The 20,495-nt window shown below is 39.4% G+C and overlaps 2 protein-coding genes across 2 annotated transcripts in view; one reads left to right on the top strand and one right to left on the bottom strand.

Moving 5' to 3' along the window:
- UBAC2 (UBA domain containing 2) overlaps positions 1–20,495 on the bottom strand; it is a 155,048-nt gene that overhangs the window by 75,181 nt on the left and 59,372 nt on the right. The window lies entirely within an intron of this gene.
- LOC136137820 (G-protein coupled receptor 183) lies at positions 4,954–6,036 on the top strand. Its single transcript, XM_065896289.1, has one exon. It carries the CDS (start codon positions 4,954–4,956, stop codon positions 6,034–6,036), a length of 1,083 nt encoding a protein of 360 aa, XP_065752361.1.

Below are 20,495 nucleotides of genomic sequence, written 5' to 3'. Positions count from 1 at the left end.
CAGCCCAGGTACTATCTGTGCCCTCAGGGCAAAGCTTGCAATCCTCATTCTTGTCTCTCAGCTGTGAGGCACTAAGGACAACTTAGGGACATTGTACATCTTTTCATCAGAAAGCATTATGAGGAAATTATAATTATTACAGGTACAAGTGTTCTAAGGAAAAAAAATTTAGAACAAACATTTCTTTATGCTTTTCTTAAGGCAACAAAATGACGAGCCATAGTATCAATACTTTCAAGTACAACTCAGTATGTCTATCCTAAATACCATGTCAGACGCTGTTGTCTAATAATTATGACAAATATTTAAAATATAGTGAAAGAAAGAAAGAAAGAAAGGATTTAGTTATGACTAAAAGAGGAAGGACTAGAAACAGTTAAAAGGGGAATCTGCAATTGAAAGGTTGGTAAAGGAGCAATGTAATGCAAAAAGCAAGCAGAACCCCAGTGTGGTGTGTGTGTGAGAAGAAACATAGCAAATACTGAGATAACACCTCATTCAGACAACAGCACATTCCCAACATCCATCCTTCAGTTTGAGGTCCTCAGACATTAAAAGGTATCATTTCTGAATTTCCAGGATCTAGCATATAGAGGAGGCACTAAACCCAATTTTTGCTGAATAAAAGAATGGAGTAAGTCAAGGTTCAGGAAAGTAATCCTGAATCCTAAAATGATTAAAGGAAGGGATAAAATAATATTTCCGAAGGAGGATGATAATAAATTGGGATTGGTTGATATAAGAACGGGATAACAACAGTCAAGTATGTGAAAGTGGTTTTCTCTCAATTTGGAAAAGATAAAATGGACTAAAACTATAGCATTAGTAACACAGGAGAAGTAACACCAAAGGTAATATACTAGAGCTGTTGACGGATGGAATCAACCTTCCAGAGGTTACTAAATATCCAAAAGAACACATTTCAAAACAGCCCAGATTCTCCTTTACTTGAGATCCTCTGGGTCAGCCCATCTACACATCCACGTTGTGCAAGTGCCTTTCTTAGACCGACTCGGGGCAGGGGCGGGCAGCAAACAGCCCTTCCCCAGTCTCCCCCTCAGGGCTCTATGACGCAACGTCCACCAGTCTGGCCTCCCACTTGGGAAGGCACCTCTCCTGGAGTGGGAGTCCCGTTGTCCTCTGGAAGAATCGTCTCCCTGCTCTGGAACGGCTAGGCCACATGTGCCCCGGCTGTTTGTGTACAGGTGAGGATGGCCCTGAAGCTTAGACCAGTTTGAAACTACAAACTCTCAGTTCTTGAAAGGCAGCGTGAAGCAGTTGCCCCTGCCGAGGACTGGACAGAGTAGGAGGCTTGAAGCCAGGTTGGCAGAGAGAAGGATCCAGCATGACCCTTACCTTCTCTGACAGAGGTTTCCTCGAGTGGAGTGTGGGTGCGTGATGGCAACACCTGGCTTGCAGGGCTGCTGGGACGGTTCTTCCAGACATGACTTAAGGTAGGCACCTAGCGAAAACTGAGGCATAAATCTGAATAAAAAGCACTAGCTTTGAAAAGTATGTCAGAGGACAAGGCTTTTGCAAGAAGAGCTGAATTTCAAAAAAGATTTCTTCAGATTAAAAAAAATTATTTACCTATTTACTCATTTCATAGTCAATTCATGTTTGGTGTTAAAAATTTAGAATATATGATGAAACTCAAAAATTACTTGTACTTGTGAATTATGTTTTGGCCTATATATCCATGCAGGGATGTGTCTGTGAATAGCTGCTTTTCCTACCCGCAAAGTGGCCTGTTGTGGAATCTGCTTTCCTTACTTGACATCATTCTCTGTCAGGAAATAGGCATCTACATTGCCATTTTCAGTGGCTGCATCGTATTCTACTATATGGCCATAAAATACTTAACCAGTTCCCTAATGATGGACACTTGATTTGGTTGCAAATTTTCGCACTTAAAATTAACACTGTGTTAAACATCTTTTTCTTAACTTAAAATGTTCTGAAAACACTGCCTTTTGTGACTCTACTGGGTGCTTTATTTCATTCAGTGAAGTAGCTGGGCGTGCATTTACAACTGGTAGGCAATGGCACATTCTCTGATTCATACATTAGTGAAACTTTCCTAATCTCTACAATAATTATTATTCAGATGGAGGATTAGCAGACTCCACAGTGTATTTTTTTCCCCACCATGTATTTTAAAGGCAGTTCCCAGGAACCTGCTTTGGAAGACTCCTCGAAATAAAATTTACATGTTGAGATTTTCAGAAAAACATTTTTTTTCACAAAAATTAGAAAAATAAAGGCAGCTCTTGATGCCTGTTCCTAAACTGCAACCCGTGCCTGGAATTTCCACCTCTCCCTCATGTCTGGTCTCGGCTCCTGAAAGCCACTTCTCACACGAGCGAAGCCTTTCCCTACTAACTGCAAAAAGTTTTCCTACTTTTATTCCACAACTGCAATTTACACAATTTCCCTTTCAAGAATCACTCCATCCCCCCACCCCCGCACAAAATATAAAGTCCATATTTATTGGTTTTTGTTTGTTTTGTTTTCTATTTCATTAATATCTCCAATTAATTTTATTATTCTACTTTTTTGGGGGCAAACTCAGTTCTTTTCTAGCTTCTTGGAGCTGTATATTTAACTTAGCTATTTTCAATTTTTTAAGAAATAAATGCATTCAAGGTCTTGCATCAATCTTGGATTAACTCTTTAGCTGCATTCCACAGTTTTGTAGTATTTTTGTCCTTTGGTTCTAAGCACTTCAAATTTTGCATTGTGATTTCTTAACCCATGAGTTCCTCAGAAAAATATATCTTTAGATTCCAAGTGCATCCTTTATCTTTTTATTTTTGGTTTCTAACTTAGTTGCACGGTACTACTCACAAGGACTGTGAGCTGCTAGCTAACGATTTTCTGAGAAATCTGAGACGCCTCTCATGATCTAGTACATGGTTAAATTTGCAAATAATTCTAATGTGCTTTCAGCACAAATTCTGTTAGCTTTTAAGTCATGTTGGGTCAATCTTTTTCTTACCTGTCATATTCTAATCAAAATGTGTTAAAATCTCCCATTAGGGCTGTGGATTTGACCATTTCTCCTTTAAATTCTGTCAAGTTTTGCTGTTACACGTACAGTTCATGATTCTTTTCATGTCCTTGGTGAACTGTTCTTTTTAACTTGTGTAGCGACCTTCTTTACCCCTATTAATGTTGATTGTGCCTTGGATTCTATTTTTTTCTGATGTTAATATTGCTACTCTGGCTTTCCACTGGTTGGGGTTTGCCTGGTATGCGTTTTCCCGTGCCTCTGTTTTCAAACTTTCCAAATCGCTTTGAGTTCCCTCTTTTCTAAGCAGCATACAGCTGGATTTTTAAAAATCCAAACTAACAGTCTCTGTCTTCTAATCGGTGAGTTCAAGCCATTTAAATTTGTTGTGATGCATTTCCTACCCTCTTATTTTGTGTTTTCTACCTATCATCCTCATCCTTTGCTTTTTCCCAGTCTCCTTTCTTGTATTCCCTTGATTAATAAAAAGTTCTACTTCCTTTGTAGCTTCCTTTTGCTTTAGGTTGTATTCCCATATTTTCATGATTAACCTATCAACACTGTAGATGATGCACACCTGTGACATTAGTGCAAGCCTCTCAGAACCCTCCTTGTCCGTCAGTATCACTGTCTTAAGATGGTTAGAACTAAGTTAGCAGAGCTCCAACTCATTTAATACAGCAGTCGGAGAAGTAGATTTGTAGTCACTGCTTTGATAAGGCTAGGGATAGAGTTCTTTCCTTTAACGTATAGTACCATCATCACTAGATATATTGAACTTTTCCCTCAGCTTTGGTGACTTTCAGATTTGTGCATAGAGATAGACCTATCAGAAAATTATTTTTCTTCTAAAAATAACTTCACAGAATTTGTTGCTCTTCTCTTCCTTAGTTTTATCCAAGTTCAGCCTCATATATGGAGTTTTATTGTAGGAGTTTTCCACTTTTCAACTGAGGACTTGAAATTTCATCTTAGACGTTATTTATAACAAGAAAAGAGTTGGAAATAATCCAGATATTCATAAAGGGAGTAGGTAAGCAAATTATGCATTAACACACTGTAATACTGCAGAATATCTATCAAATGTCTATACAAGATCTACACATAGGACAAAAATATAGATTACACTGATCCATGAACATGGTAAATGAATAAAGCAGAGCACAGAACACCACATGTGTAATGCTTCCTACAGTGTGTCCATGTAGGAACACATACTGCATGCATCAGCGGGGTATCTGCATTAATTTTAAAGTTTCCCCTTGAAGCTCTTACGTTTCTTCCCTTTCTGTTTCTTTTTCTTCTTTTTTGTTGGGGTTGCTGTGGTCATCGTCTTCTTTTCTTTCTTTCTTTCTTTCTTTTCTTTTTTAAGAAAACCTAACAAAGGCCTTAGCTTGTTTCTCACAATTTTGGGGTTAACACAAATCAGATCACTGTGGTGAGTCCATATTTCACTACATAAATGTGTGACTGACTTCATTTCCTGGCAGTGATATGCATTTGGCGGAAAAAAAAAGTCCAACTGATATTCAATTTAAAAGCAAAGTTTTACGCTTCCTGAAATGTGGGGTGCTTTACATGATTTTACCCTTAACCAGACGATGATTCAGAAAAAGGAAGGGGAAATTTCTGCCGAAAAAGTTAGTGCATTCCCTCTTCTCGCAAAAATACGTTTGCCCTATTTAAACGGTTCTATTTCCTTTGCCAGAGCTTTGCCAAAACCACCAAATTGTGAGAGTAAAAACATAAATTTTATTCTCTGCTCTTTCTGTTACTATATAGTATGTAACCACATTACGTATCACAGATTATAAAAAATTATATCAATCTTGAAATTTTAAAAGTTAGATCTATAGGAGGCAGTTTTTATCGCTTTTAGTTAAATATGCTTTTTTAATTAAACGTACCCTTCTTGGTTTTTTTAGAGACCTTGAACACTGCTGATGGATATAAAAATGGACAACTTTACTACACCCTCTGCAGCTCCTCTGGAGAGCGACTGTGACCTCTACGCCCACCACCACACAGCCAGGATCCTCATGCCTCTGCATTACAGCATCGTCTTCATAATTGGGCTCGTGGGAAACTTGTTGGCCTTGACGGTCATTATTCAAAACAGGAAAAAAATCAACTCTACCACTCTATATTCAACCAATTTGGTGATTTCAGACATACTGTTCACCACTGCTCTGCCTACACGGATAGCCTACTATGCACTGGGTTTTGACTGGAGAATTGGCGAGGCCTTGTGTAGGATAACTGCTCTCGTGTTTTACATCAACACGTACGCAGGCGTGAACTTCATGACCTGCCTGAGCATTGACCGGTTCTTTGCTGTGGTGCACCCGCTGCGGTACAACAAGATGAAAAGAATCGAACATGCAAAATGCATTTGCATATTTGTCTGGATTCTCGTATTTGCTCAAACACTCCCACTGCTCATAAAACCTATGTCAAAGCAGGAGGCTGAAAGGACTATGTGCATGGAATATCCAAACTTTGAAGGAACCAAATCTCTTCCCTGGATTCTGCTTGGTGCATGTTTCATAGGATATGTACTTCCGCTCGTAATCATTCTTATCTGCTATTCTCAAATCTGTTGCAAGCTCTTTAAAACTGCCAAACAGAACCCATTAAGTGAGAAATCTGGTGTAAACAAAAAGGCTCTCAACACAATTATTTTTATAATTGTTGTGTTTGTTGTCTGTTTCACACCTTATCATATTGCAATTATTCAACACATGATTAAGAAGCTTCGTTTTCCTGATCTCCTGGAATGTAGCCAAAGATATTCATTCCAGATATCTCTGCACTTCACAGTATGCCTGATGAACTTCAATTGCTGCATGGACCCTTTTATATATTTCTTTGCATGTAAAGGGTACAAGAGAAAGGTCATGAAGATGCTGAAACGTCAAGTCAGTGTATCAATTTCCAGTGCCGTGAAGTCAGCCCCTGAAGAAAACTCACGTGAAATGACGGAAACTCAAATGATAATACATTCCAAGTCTTTAAATGGAAAGTAAAAAGGAATTAAATCTTGGATTTATAGCAAAGTAAACTGTATGACAAACTTTGCAGGACTTTTCTTATAAATCAAAATGATTGTTTAACTTCTAATTAGGGTTCTTTTAAATTCCTTTCATTGGGCACTATTTCTCACCTCCAACTTGGAAGTAAATTGATATATATGCATTTTTTTACACTCGAGAACAACATTAAGCAAAGTTCTAATTTGTAAATGAAATACTACACCAAAAGGGAGCGTATTTTAATAACTCACAGTGTAGAAAGAAAAGTTTTGTGTTAATGAAAAATTTAATCATTAATATTTCCTGCCAATAATTTGGCAAAAGAAAAAGACTGTTAAAATTGTATATTGCCAGTGTAGAAATGTTAATATTGTAACATATTTCTTTTCTTTTTTTTTGATAACGTATTTCTTCAGTTCATGTTTCTTTCAATCTTAGACTTTATCTCCTCGATAATAAGTTTTTTTGTTTTGTTTTGTTCTGAGTCATAAATTTTTGTTTCAAAAAACTCTTTTGGAATAAAGAGCTGGATGCTACAAAATTATGAGTATGTCCTTCAGTGCTCACTGTCAACTCTCAGCAAAAGTTACAGGGAGGATAAAATTAGCAGTAGACAGAGTTTGGACAGCAACATTATGGTGATGAATGCAATGAAAGCTCTTCCCAAACAGCCAGCATAGCATTCAAGGGCCAGTGCTCAGGAATACGACAAGGACTTCATGTGGAAGGAGGCACCACTTGCTAAATTCTTCTTGAGAATAAAAAAGTATACAAATAGCCTTGGTTTTTCTTGGGTCCCTAGGGGATGGATTCTTATTTATACAGAAGTTGACAGTACCCTGTATCTGTATTTCAGGGGTTTCGGTTACCAGAAAGGGTAGGGAGGATGAGCAGTGGGGTGTAGTTGTCGCTTGCCTAAAGAAGATGGGGAGTAAAATGCAAAATCATAAACTTCAGAGTAGCCAGGATCCTTTACAATATTATATAAATAAATATATAAATTTTATATAAATAAATACCTTTTTATGAGTAGCATGACCTCTGCAAGTACAATCACCCATCTGCCAGCTCAAATTTGCTTTATTGAATCCCCAAATTACCCCAATACAGTATCCATGTTAGCAATGATACCAAGTTTGATGACGGAACTAAAGAGATGAAATGCTGTGTCATGAGTCATACTTAAAATTTTTATTAGGCTTTATATCCTGGAAAGATTTTCTTTTAAAGTCTTCTCTTACTCATTTTCAACTTTTATCCTGTAAGAAAACTAATCTTTTTTTTTTTTTTTTTTAGAAAACTAATCTTAATGGTTGATTCAGCACCATTTACTGAGTGCTTTCTGATTTGTATTTTGTTAACTTCATAGATAGCTGGCTGACCTTAAAAAGCCACTGTCAAAAATAGGCACTGGTCCTTGTTTCACCTTACGGAGACAGGTGAGACCACAAGGATTCAAGTCAGGAACTTAGGGCCTCTCCTTCACTCCATCTAATAAACATTTCCAAGTGAAGGAGAAAAAAGGGCAAAACACTAAATTTTATGCAGGGTGGCACTTATGTAGTCATTTGAGTTGGATCCCAAAAGAGGAACCATTGTGAAAGTTGCTAAAGGAAAACCAGAAACAAAGCTTCCTGAATTTCAGATCATCTTCATGGCACACTAGCTCTATGACTATGTTCCAGCATAGACTATTGTATGTATAAGCCAACATGCTGTTTCATAGCAGGTAAGAGAGTCCTCTTGGTGCTAATGGTCAGTTCTTAAGATCCTCCAAACAAGGTAGTAAATACCTATGTCACTTGACAAAGGAATGATACACGCTTCTTTCTGAGTAGTTTTCTCCCTCCTTCTTCCACTATATCACAAGTCTGCGCAAATGATTTTATCCAATCATCAGTAGCCATACTGCCAAAAAGGTAAACTTTAAACCTACTTCCAATCAATCTTTTAAAAAAAAAAGGTCTGTACTCTAGTCAATTCAGCTATTCGCTCTCCTTCAAAAGGACCTTACTTCCTATTTCATTCATGAAGCCACTGTTCACACACGGCCTTGGGGCACCCTCCCAGTGTCTTGTAGTATTAGTTGGCTTTAGGTTTATCTCCCATGCATTTCCCTCAGGAGTAGGTAAACTTGGAGAACAGGGACAATGCTGTATAATTTTGTGTTCTGTTACAGAAATAAGGAGATGGCCTTATATATAATACATTATTTGAAAATCACAACCTATAAATATTTTCTCCAGCAGTCAGGTGATATATTATTAACAATTTAAAATAATAACATGTAGCTAGGAAAAATCATCTAGGAAAGCTGATAGCTACATGGCAGCTAACCATATTTACCTCTTCCATAATTTTATTTTTATTTCTAAAAGGATCATTTGATTAATTTAAAAAAACCTCTCAAAGCTACTTAATTTGAGTCAGTATAAACATGTAGACACTTCAGTGATAGTACAGAATAGATAGTATAGAATAGTAAAGGTTAGATTTTAGAAATGACATCATGTATATATGAAGAGTGCAATAGTTCACAAAAATAGTCCATGCAGTATGTAATGTCTTCCTTTTCACAATCCTGTGAAACAGGATGAGCAGATTGTATCACCCACACTTTATAAAGAAACCTAAATTCAGAAAAGGCACCTGGTAAACTAGAGGCAGCATCAGGAATGTAACCCTAACTTCACATCCCAGCCATAAAAAAGACAGAACTGAATCACACAGACCCTGAAAAAAGTATTACAAGGCTTGTTTCGTTATAGGCCAGCAGGTTAGCTAACCCTTAAATAGGACAAATAACCAAGAGTAGGTAGATTACAAACTCAGGCTATGAGTTCCCTGAGGATGAGAATGTCGTAGGTTATATACACAGCACGTGGTACAGAGCCTCGCCCACAGAAGGCTCTCAGATATCCATCTAATTGAATAGCACCTGTTTTGTACTATTACTAACAAAATACTAAAGCCCTACTGAAATATCTGTGAAGTTCTTAATTTTTCAATGAAATGAAAAGAAACTCTCTAAATGCTTAATTACATATGCTGGAGAATATGTAATTGTGTAATTGAAGACAAAGACCCTCTAAGACCCTGCAATATAAACTATATATAAACAATATAAACTAGACATATTAAAGAACAGAACTAATCTCCCAAGAAGCCAGTTTAAATCTAGATACACAAATATGTTCTGCTTGAAAACAATTTTGTATTTCAAGAGGCCAGGGCAGTGGTTGCCCTGTGGTTGCCCTACCGATCAGGAAAAAGTACCAGGCAATTTTAAAAGAGGAAGCACTGACCTTAAATTAGCCTTTAAAATGGTCTATTTTGGTCACTCTTAGCCCACTGTAATTTGTTATTCTTTGCAAAGCTAAAAACATTTGCTCATTGACTATTCAGGTAAGAGTGAAAAAATGAAGAGCTGATCTGGTGACAACACAGCCCACTCTTTTGAATCCAGGGAAGACTAAATGCACTCATGAGAACCGATGTCACCGGAAGTTTGTTTTATGTTAAACTCTGAAGAACTGGTCACTTAAAAAATAATCCTCAAATTTCTACTCAACTAAAAGCTCAATTAGCTGAGAAGGAATGACTACTGACTGTTTACTATGTGCCACTTTTTCGAGCACCTGACAGGCATTATCTCATTTAATCCTCATTACCTTAAGAGGTGGGTATAACTTTTTCTCCATTTTGCTGATGAGGAAACTGGAGTGCCAGGCCACAGAGACGTGGAGCTGGGGACTCAATCCAGTGCACTACAGGCACTGGCCCCAGTGCCTGTAGCCTGACTTGGAGCACGAGGATGTCACCTCCTACAGAAACATGTTCATTAAGAGATGGCTCCATTCCTCCGCTTCCTGTGGCTTCCCAGGCCTCAGACACTTCCCATCACCACATCGGACTTTCAGCTTATGGTCCTTCTCCACAGGGGCCCCCTAATTTCTCTGCAAACTCAAGCTCCATTCTCTGGGTCACCCACACCTGATCATCCTCTCTCATCCATGGTATTTGGCCAGTGAACCCTGCTTGGGTTTTCTCCTCTTGCACTCACTCTTGCCTGTCTTTTCTTTGTCCCAAATCATCATCCTAGTCCGGATGCTGGCATCACACACCTAAATTACTACAACTTCTTTCCCACTGGTCCCATCAACTGGAATCAGAAACTTTAGCCGTCCTTTCAGGTGCTGTAGTGGAAGCCAGCAGATTAATAATAACAGCAATGGGCTTCCCTGGCGGCGCAGTGGTTGAGAGTCCGCCTGCCGATGCAGGGGACACGGGTTCATGCCCCGGTCCGGGAAGATCCCACATGCCGCGGAGCGGCTGGGCCCGTGAGCCGTGGCCGCTGAGCCTGCGCGTCCGGAGCCTGTGCTCCGCAACGGGAGAGGCCGCAACGGTGAGAGGCCCGCGTACCGCGAAAAAAACAAAAAAACAACAAAAAACAGCAATACTAAATAATTCCTAACAATTACATGGCATAATGCTCTAAGCAATTTACATATAATCAAGCCTCACAATAATCCTGTGAGGCTTGTCCCATTATTATCCTTGTTTTACAGATGAGGAAATTATGCTCCAGAGAAGTTCAGTAAATTGCCCAGATCTACACAGCTAGTAAGTGGAGAGGCAGGCTCTAGACTCTGGCAGTCCGGCTCCAGGGTCTGTCACTCTTAATCACTACATTGTCTCTCTTAAGCAAGTAGAATTATATGCCCAGGTCCTCAGAGAGCCTTGGAAGAGACACTTAGTGCTCGAATATCCTCAACTTCCCTTTGGGGGTGCACATGACTACCTCTGGCCAATGGGTTGGGGGCAAAAATGATATAGGTCACTCACTTCCAGGCTGGAGCTCTGGAGAGCAGCGATGGAGCTTCCATACTGCTCTTCTCTCCTGCCACAGCGACCAGCGAGGTTCTAAGTGGTGGGACCTTTGGTCAGCCTGGGTCCCTGAATGAGTAAATGGAGAACTCCCCACCCCTGTACCCTATCCACCTGTGTTGGCCAAGTAGCGCAAATAAGAAATGCATTTATGTATTCAGCCACTGAGATTTCAGGGTTAACTGTGGCCACAACACAGGCTAGCCTCTGATCAACACAGTATTTAGCCTACTTAGAATGCAACTGACCAATACAATGAGTGTAAGAAAAGAAAAATGCACACACGATGCAGTTCTCCTGGCAAACAAACATAATCTTCCTTAATCCCCGTTTCATCGTGTCATTTCACGCTCTAGGACTGAGAGTATTTCCCCATGGACTACCACATGAAGTCCAAATTCTTCTCCCACACTTTCAAGCCTCTGCAACTTCATTTCCCTCCACTGCCCAACATGTACCTTTCAAGATAGTATAGTTGGTCTGTGCTGTGAATATAACAAATATTTGGTTCTCCTGGTTGGATTATTCTGTTTCTGCCATTTATTCTTTACACTCATAGTCTAATCATACCGGCTCCTTTAATTCTCCTTTGACTACTCAAAGCCACGCATCTTCCCTTTCCTCAACATATTTGGCTTTTATACAGCCTATGCCACATAGTTTTAACTTTAAACGAATACTATCTTGAAAACAAAGGGAGAGAAAAAATACACTGGCCTGGAAACCTGGTTCTGGTTTGACTGCATGTCAGCTACATCACCTCTGTCCAGTCTTTCAGCCTTTGTAGATTTCCGTTATCTTATCAACGAAATAACGGCACTACAGAATATGTAGGCTCTTTGCTAACCATCAAACAGCCTAGGGTCTGTTACTTCACGTGCATCACTCTTATATCCCTCAGCTGAAACATAAACTCCATCAGGGCAGAGACCCTGACTTTTACTTCTTCCTACCCTGGGTAGCTCCGAGCACTGCACCTTGCATAGAGATAATGCTCAAAAAATATATATGTTGACTACAGGTCATCAAATGTTAGCTGAGGACACTTTATGATTAGTACTATTCAAGTATGTGGATGAGAGGTTTTATTTTTGTGTGTTGTAGTTTGTTAGGCAGTAACAGATAACTAATACATGCTCAGTACTGAAATACTAATCCTGGAAAATACATGAAATCAGAAACTGGAATGACATTTAAATTAGCCAAGATTTCTTTTCCAAAAAGAAAGTTTTCTGTGGAAAATATAAGAGGAGTGCCACTAGCTTTCCTTCTTCTTCCACATACAAGGAAGCTACAGAGGACTACTCTCATTTATTTAATTTATCCCAGATAATGCATATCCAGACTCTTCAAACTTAGAGAAACCTCTGCAGCACTGTGATTGTTAGAAGGAAGAAACTGTATAAGAGGGTCTGTACATGGGAAAATACATGCTATGATGTTTCAATAGTTTATCTTCCCCCCAAATTGTAAAGACCTGCTTTCTCTATTTGCACACTTACTACGTTGCTTCTTGTTGTTAACAGTGATCTTCAGCTGTCTTGCCTACTTGAGTGAACTGCAAGTCACTCCTGGGCAGGAACCGCACCACCTTCCGTCTCATGTGGTACCTACCGCAATGGATCTGAACCAAGAACTCAAGTAATTTTTGACGGGCTTTTAACAGTTTTCTCAGAGTGTGAGAACATTTATTTCTCTTCCCATATCTTGTAAGAATGATTTTTCCCATGCAGGTTGAGAAGAAAAAAAGTGTGTCAGAATGAAACTACACAAAGGCTGCAAAAGGTTTTAATCCTACTCTAAAAAAAGTAACATTTTGATGTGTTCTTACGACTTCAGTTCCACAATTTCCCCCTTAAGTCCTACAGTGAAACATCTGCTTTTTTTTTTAATATGTAGTGAAAATATATGGGGTTACTGCCTGTGTTAGAGTTTAAAAAAAATCAATGCAAACAATATTATTGGTCTATCATATATTATAATTCAATGCAGTCCCTGTTGTGAGTCCCAACACAGGGTAAGGGCTCTACCTGAGACGGGGCCTATGATGGTGCCTGAACCCACGCACTCAGGTCCCCAGAGACCCAGGGAGGGGAGACCCTGGGAGGAGGGAGAGACCCCAGGGGGAGAGAGCCACGGAGAGGCTGGTCAACTGAAGGCAGGGGCAGGGCTGAGAGATACTGTAGGTCTTGGCCATGAAGAATTTAGAAAGCAAATAGTAAAATGGAAAAGAGAAAGAAAAAAAAGTGTACCATTAGGGATCCAATTGTCAAATTATTTGAAGTTTGTGTGTTTGACAAAATGCTGATAAGGTGATGGGTACGTGGTAGTCATTATATTACTCTCTCTGCATTCATGTATGTTTGAAATTTTCTGTAATAAATTTTAAAAAATGGTAAGTGCAGTCCCCAACACATTTCCCATACTGCTGTTACATCAGGGGTGGAAGCAGAAATTCAAGAATGAATTCACAGGGGACTGAGAGGCAGAGGCAGGTGGAGGTCACACGGCTGCTGGTCTCCATCTCTCACCAGTCAGCCGCACAACCCAAGTCATATGGGAAGACAGGAATGGGATACACGGGGCCACATTCATATCCTAGGAGCACAGGGGATGGTGGTGTCAACAGACCTACAAGAAGTCCTAGTAAGAGATGGCTTTTGTTGACAAAGTCACCAGCAAAGAACAGGTTACACCAGGAATCTGCATGAAAAGATTGTCAGGGCTTCATAAACACACGCACACACGGGCAAAGAGCTGCTTCCTTTCCCTTAAACCACATCCCAGTTCAAATCTGAATGTTTCAGATTCAGGTAGGTTGCTTTGTACATATACATTTGAAGTCAAAGATAAAAGTTACGTTCTTTTGATTACCAGTTCTGTCAGTCAAGTTTCACTTACAGATAATAGAAACCTCTCCAGCTGTTTGGGGGCAGAAAAAGATTTAGTATACAGACCTAGGTGTTTGTGAAATTTCTGAAAGGGCCAGAAGGGCAGATCCAGGCTTCGCGTCCAGGAACAGGCTCCTGGAACAACACACAAGGACTGGTCTACCATGGAGACTGCTTCCTCTGCCACATTCAGGATGCTGGGAATCAGGAAGTCATTACGTCATTTCAGCAGAGTCTAGGGATCAGGAAGTTGTCTGAACACTGTAACCTCCAGGGCCCTGTTGGGTCTGTAGAAATGGACCAGCAAAATGGGCATCTCGTATGCTACTGCCTCAGCTCACACTGAACTCAAGCACCATACAAGAACCTGAATCACAGGCAGCACTCTGGATGCAAGGGACTTTAGGAAAGACAGCATCCAGCTTTCCGACCTCTGCTTTATGTGGATATACACTAAGAGGACCCTGGAAAAGATAATGAGCAAGCTAATCCAGGCATATGCACTATACCGTAAAAAATATTATTCTACCAAAAGGGAGGAAGGCGTGTCTAATTAAGAAGAGAGAGAGAAACTTAAGAGCTATCACAACCAAATGCAATACCAAATGTAAAGGGCTTTTGCAAAGAGAAAAAATGGATATAGGAGAAATTTGAATATAGTTTTGGTAGTATATAATATTAAGGAATTATAAATAATTTTGTTAGGTTAAAGCAATATGTTTATATAAGCAAAGGTTGTTACTTTTTAGACCTTACTTAAATATGGAATATTACGATGTCTAGAAATTGCTGCAAAATGCTTAAAAGTATTTTAGTTTTTAGGGGAATAGAATAAGAATAAGGAAGGGGAGCAAAAATGTTAATGATTAATTCTGGGTAATAGGGCTCATTTTATTATTCTCTCTGCTTCTGTGATTGAAATTTCTCATAATAAAAATCTTTAACAGGTTATACCAAAAAAAAACAAGGGAAGTACAAATTATTTTCATCTAATGCTTCCTTCAAAATCTTTAATTTTACCACATTATTAAAATAAGTACCATCTTCTATAAAGTAACTAACATACTCTTCAAAATGTCAAGAACACAAAAGACAAAGACAGAATGAGGACTGTTCCAGATTAAAGAGTAAAGGGACATAACAACTAAACGTAAGATGTAATTCTGAGCTGTCCCATGGACCAGATTTTTTTTTCTTTTTTGCGACAAAAGTGGATAATTGCCAATTTTATGGTAATACATACTGATGTATTCAGAGGTAAAGGGGCATTACATCTCCAACTTGCTCTCAAATGATTCAGAAAAAATACCATGTGTACATAGAGAGAAAATGATAAAGCAAACGTAAAAAACATTAATAACTAGGGCATCTGGGTTTAGGGTCCTATTCCTGTAACTGTCCTATAAGGCCTGAATTATTTCAGAATTTTTTTAAAAAGTATAAAACACAGCGGCAGCACTCGGAAGCTCTGAAGAGAAACAGCACAGATTTTTTTCTGTCTATTAAATTAAAATGAATATTAAGAGCTAAATAACTGGAGTACTTCATAGTGCTTTTTCAGATCCCATTCCATGGGGGATTATTTTTGTACTTCTCATTTTAGCAGCAAAATTTGAGTGTAATCATAAACATTGTCTTTAGAGACTAACATTTACTTTTATAAACATCTGTGACACTGTAGTTGAAAATCCAAATAGGAAGCCTCAGTTTGATGAGTCTATACACTCAAATTACTTTCTAATAGAATGAACAGGTGACCATTAACTAGATTTTTTTTTTAACCTAAAAAAAAAAGAAAGCGGCACTGAGGCTGTGTTGCACAGAGGGGCATGTCTGTGCTAAAAGTCAGACAGGCATGAATTTCAATCTAGGCTTTGCCACTTAAATAGCCGTGACCCTGATGATTCGATCAATTCTCAGAACCTCCACTTTCTCACAAAGGATACAACCATATCAATATCTCCTCTTGCAAGACTGCTGTGGATGTTCATTTAAATCAGGAACATATGTAAAATAGGGCTCTATGGTACAAAAGAGTCGTTCAATATTTATTTGTCAAGATAACTAAAGAAAATAAGTTTTGCTGCCAAAAAAAACCCTCCCAATAGAATGTATAATATTAACATTTCAACACCACTGTATTTTTTCTCCATGTTGTTGCTGATACTAACGAACATATCCTCTGTCTAGTAACTTACTTATACAAAAAATATTTATTAAGGGCCTACTATGAGCTAGGTACTGTTCTAGGTACCAGGATGTGAGAGCTGAAAACAACAAAGACCAAGGTGCCCTCATGAATCTTATGTTCTATAAGCCAACATTAAACATTAAATACCCAAACAACATCAGCTTATGGGAGGGGATAAATTTAAGTATTAATTATGGTTTTATTGCATCAAAGACCGGATATTTGCCCTCCCAAATAGTCTCTGAACTACTTTAATAATAAACCTCCTTTCTGCTAAAGAAGCCAGAGTCGGTTCTATTACTTCAACTAACAGGTATGCCTGTGTCTTGTAACTGAGAAAGCCTCTTTTCCTTTGACCTCAGATAAAAGAAGCAAATTAGATACTTCAGAACCCAACACATACCATATACAAAAAAATTCAACCCTAAGGTAAGTATGAGATTATTTTTGTGTGTTGTATATTTTGCTATGGTTACCAAGGCGTGGTTAGCATTTTGAATTTTTCTTCTTAGAATAATACAATGATCTGAATCTAAAATCTTTCATAAGGTGCAACTTTCCAACCAATGATAAAAAAAAACAGGAAGTGAATATTGAATAGAACCAGACTTTGAGTTCCCTTCAGTATTATCTACTCTGCTGTCATCTAGCCTGATTAATAACATTAAACTTTTCACCATCCTACCCTCATTTAAAGTTATTAACATTTTCACTTCTGTTTGAATAAAACATATTTCCTACCAAACTAGAAATTTTGACATATACTCAAATATTTTAAGTCCTAAGAGGAAGACAGCTAAAATACAGGAATTGAGTAGCAAAGCAACTTACAAAAGCAGAAATGAAAACAGATGTTAAACTTCTTTGAAACAAATCTTTACTAACAGCCTCAACCAAAGCTATTTCAGTCAAGTAACTAGAAATATTCTACCTAGTCAAAAGATCTCAAGCTTCATAGGTCATCGGCTCCTCAAGGGTGTGCGCCAACTCTTTTCAAGGTTCTGTTTACCACCCAGCACCATGCATGGTGTGGGATTTCAAAACAGGTGATAAGCTCTGTAAACGCTTGGTTTAGGTCAGTGGCCCTCCATCAGGGGTAATCTTGAGCCCCAAATGTCATCTGGCACTATCTGGAGACGTTTTTAGCTGTCATGACTGGGCTGGGGTGCTACAGGCATCTGGGGCAGAGGCCAGGGGTGTTACTCAACATCCCACGATGCAAAGGACAGTCCCCCACAGCAAAGAACTGTGTGGCCAAAAGCGCCAGCTGAGGCTGAGAAAACTCTGGTTTAGGGTAACTGTATTGCTGCCCTTCACATTCAAATATAAAATCACCGATCGTGTGGCTTCACATACCTTCTGATGACAGCTTACAAAGTCTTTCAAACAAGATACAGTATATTAAATCCATTCCCTGGAAAGATGCTCTGGCCACTGAAACTGTCAATAAAATCCCTGCACTGCAAAAAACATGAGTCTCCCTTCACAATCAACCAGCAATCTCCAAGTGCAAGAAACTCGCCATTTATGCCACTTAATTTGATTCGGAAGACACTGGGCTTCAAACATTACTAATACCTTGATCATTTCTAATCATTCCTTAGACAATGTCAAATGCACAAGTGAAGTAACAGAAGCCACTTCCTTTCCTTATGCATCTTCTAATATCATCATGATTTTTCTTTCTCCACTTTACAGAAAATGGTGCTCAAGGTTTCTGAGCCTGCTTCCCCAAAGAAGACGACAGTTCCCACCGTACAGAGGGTTACAGTGACATCAGTGTATGGGCAGAGTGCCTGGACAGGCATGGCGTGTGCTGATTCCTGATGCATGACATCAGACACACAGCATTAGACACCTGGAAACTAAACTCATGGGAAGTTTGAGAACTTTTTGGTTAAGAAAAGAGCTATTCTGAGAATATAAGAATGGATGGATTATATGTTTTCCTTTAGGTAAGATCCTGGGAATGATTTTATAAATCTACAACATTTCAATCCTTTAAACATATCATTGAACACAAATTTGAAATTCATTTTTTACATTTTTCTTGTAACAGCTTTGAGGTGACTTACAAAAAAAAAAAAAAAAGAAGAAGGAAGAGAAAAGAAAAGAAAGGAAAGGGCATTAGGGACTTCCCTGGTGGTCCAGTAGGTAAGACTCCATGTTCCCAATGCAGGGGGCCCAGGTTTTATCCCTGGTGGGGAACTAGATCCCGCATGCTGCAACTAAGAAGCCTGCGTGCTGCAACTAAGAAGCCTGCGTGCTGCAAGGAAGATCCTGTGTGCCGCAACTAAGTCCCAGTGCAGCAAAAATAAATAAATAAAATATAATTAAAAAAAAAAAAGAAGAAGAAAGGAAAGGGCATTAGTACAAAAGAAAAACTGAAGTAACTAGCATGTGGCAGATCAAAATTTCCGTCGCAGCCAGGTCTCTCTGGTGTTCAAGAACCTTCTTTTCACTGCTCCATGCCGTCTCCCGGATGCTCCACGCTGAGGGAGCTTTAATAAAAGAAAGTAAGATTTTGTTCCTAAAAGCACTAAGTTGAGAGAGGGGTCAATTAGGTAAACAATTACAAAAAAAGTAATAAATATTATACGTAACTTGTAAGCGTAAAGTCATCTGTGAGCACAGAGGAAGGCGTGATCACTTCTGGCTGGGGTAGGGTTTCATAGAGTAGAGATGTCCAAGGTGAGCCTTGAAGGTCAAGCAGAATTTTGCCAGCCAAAGGGGAGAAATGATGTTGTGCTCAGAACCGTCTGATTTATTAATAAATTGATTCAGAGACGTGAAATGACAAGGGGTGATGGTGGTAAATAATGGGATTAGGCTGGTGTGAGGAGCACAAGTGGGGAATGAGAGTAAACGAGGCTGGAAAGGTTGGTGGGAACTCAACTCTGAGGTGTCTCACTAACAAGTTAAACTTTACAAACCAGCAGTAGGAAGTCACAGCTTTATGAAGGTGTAAAGGAATGAGATAAGATCTTTTTGGAGATAAAATTACGGAGGTGGGGGGACAGTGCAGATGATAGCTTTGAGTTGGTGACAGGAAGAACAGCTGGGAGGCTACTGCGATAGTCCAAACAAAAGGAGATGAACTGGAATCCAAAGACCAATGGCTTTTCATTCATTGATTTACTCTATCTGCCCACCTGCCATCCGTTCACCCATCCAGCCACCCACCCATCCAACACAGCGCCGACTGCGTGGGAGCCACTATGCTGAGGTACCATCAGTGGGGAAGACGGGCACGGTCTCCCGCTTGCACAGAGCTTACATGCCAGTGCAGGAGACAGATATTAAATGGTCTATTACACAACTATTTAATCTCTGCGGTGACAAGTGTTACGAGAAATGTTCTAAGAAAGCGCATCACGAGAGACTGTGACCTAATTGCAGGGTTGGGATGGTCAAAGAAAGCTTCTTTGAGAAGTGTCCTTTAAGCCCTTCCTGAAGCCCTGGAGTCCAGGCTATTTACTATCTCACATCCCTCATTCTAAATAAAAATTTGAGAAACTTCTCTTTCATCAGTCAACTTCGCTTTTGTGCAGTCACATTAAAGTACTTACTTCCTAAAATCCCTGGTAGGTTTAACCAAACCAGTAGGTATTGCTGGGAGGGGAGAGGGGGACTGAGGCTAAACGGAGCAGGGTGGGCAGAAGCTAAAAGATAAGAGAAGGGGAAAGAGGAGAAAGTGGGGATTGTGGGAAAAGGAGTGGGGGGATAACAGGGCTCAAGCTCCAAAGGCTTTAGCTCCACAACAGCAGACTTTATAAAGAGGGACTCACTAAGGAAAGAATGTCTACATCTTTGTTGTGACCAACACTCAGAAACATAATCCTCTGCAGACTGATAAACATGAGGAACTAGCAGCCTGTCAACTTCCATTGCTTTATCTTGATTGCGAGGCATTCTATTTTTAGAGGGGAGTAATCTAGGTCAAAATTCCAACTGACTTATATGTCAAGATTGGCAGATTTCTTAGTCTCTCTGAGAATCAGTTTTCTTACCAATAAAATGAGATAATCATACCAATTTCCCAAAGTACTTTCTTTTTTTTTTTTTTTTTTTTTTTTCCGGTAAGCGGGCCTCTCACTGCTGTGGCCTCTCCCGTTGTGCTCACGGGCCCAGCCACTCTGCGGCATGTGGGATCTTCCCGGACCGGGGTATGAACCCGTGTCCCCTGCATCGGCAGGCGGACTCTCAACCACTGCGCCACCAGGGAAGCCCCCCAAAGTACTTTCTAAAATGGGAATCAAAGGAGATAAGATATTTAAAATATCTATTAGTTCAACTCATCTAATCTATTAATCTAAACACATTAATGTGATCACTTCAAATCCGGAGGCCCTGGCAGCTCTATCTTTGAGAAATATCACTTTACTTCTAACGTAAAGGCACTGGACATTATTCAAGTTGTGATGATTATTTACGTGTTGAATATTTAGCCCAAGTTCAAACCAGAGGGACAAGTAATTTACAAA

This window comes from Phocoena phocoena, chromosome 18 (assembly GCF_963924675.1).
Source record: "Phocoena phocoena chromosome 18, mPhoPho1.1, whole genome shotgun sequence".
Lineage (NCBI taxonomy): Eukaryota > Metazoa > Chordata > Mammalia > Artiodactyla > Phocoenidae > Phocoena > Phocoena phocoena.
This window is presented reverse-complemented; position numbering and strand designations above follow the sequence as displayed.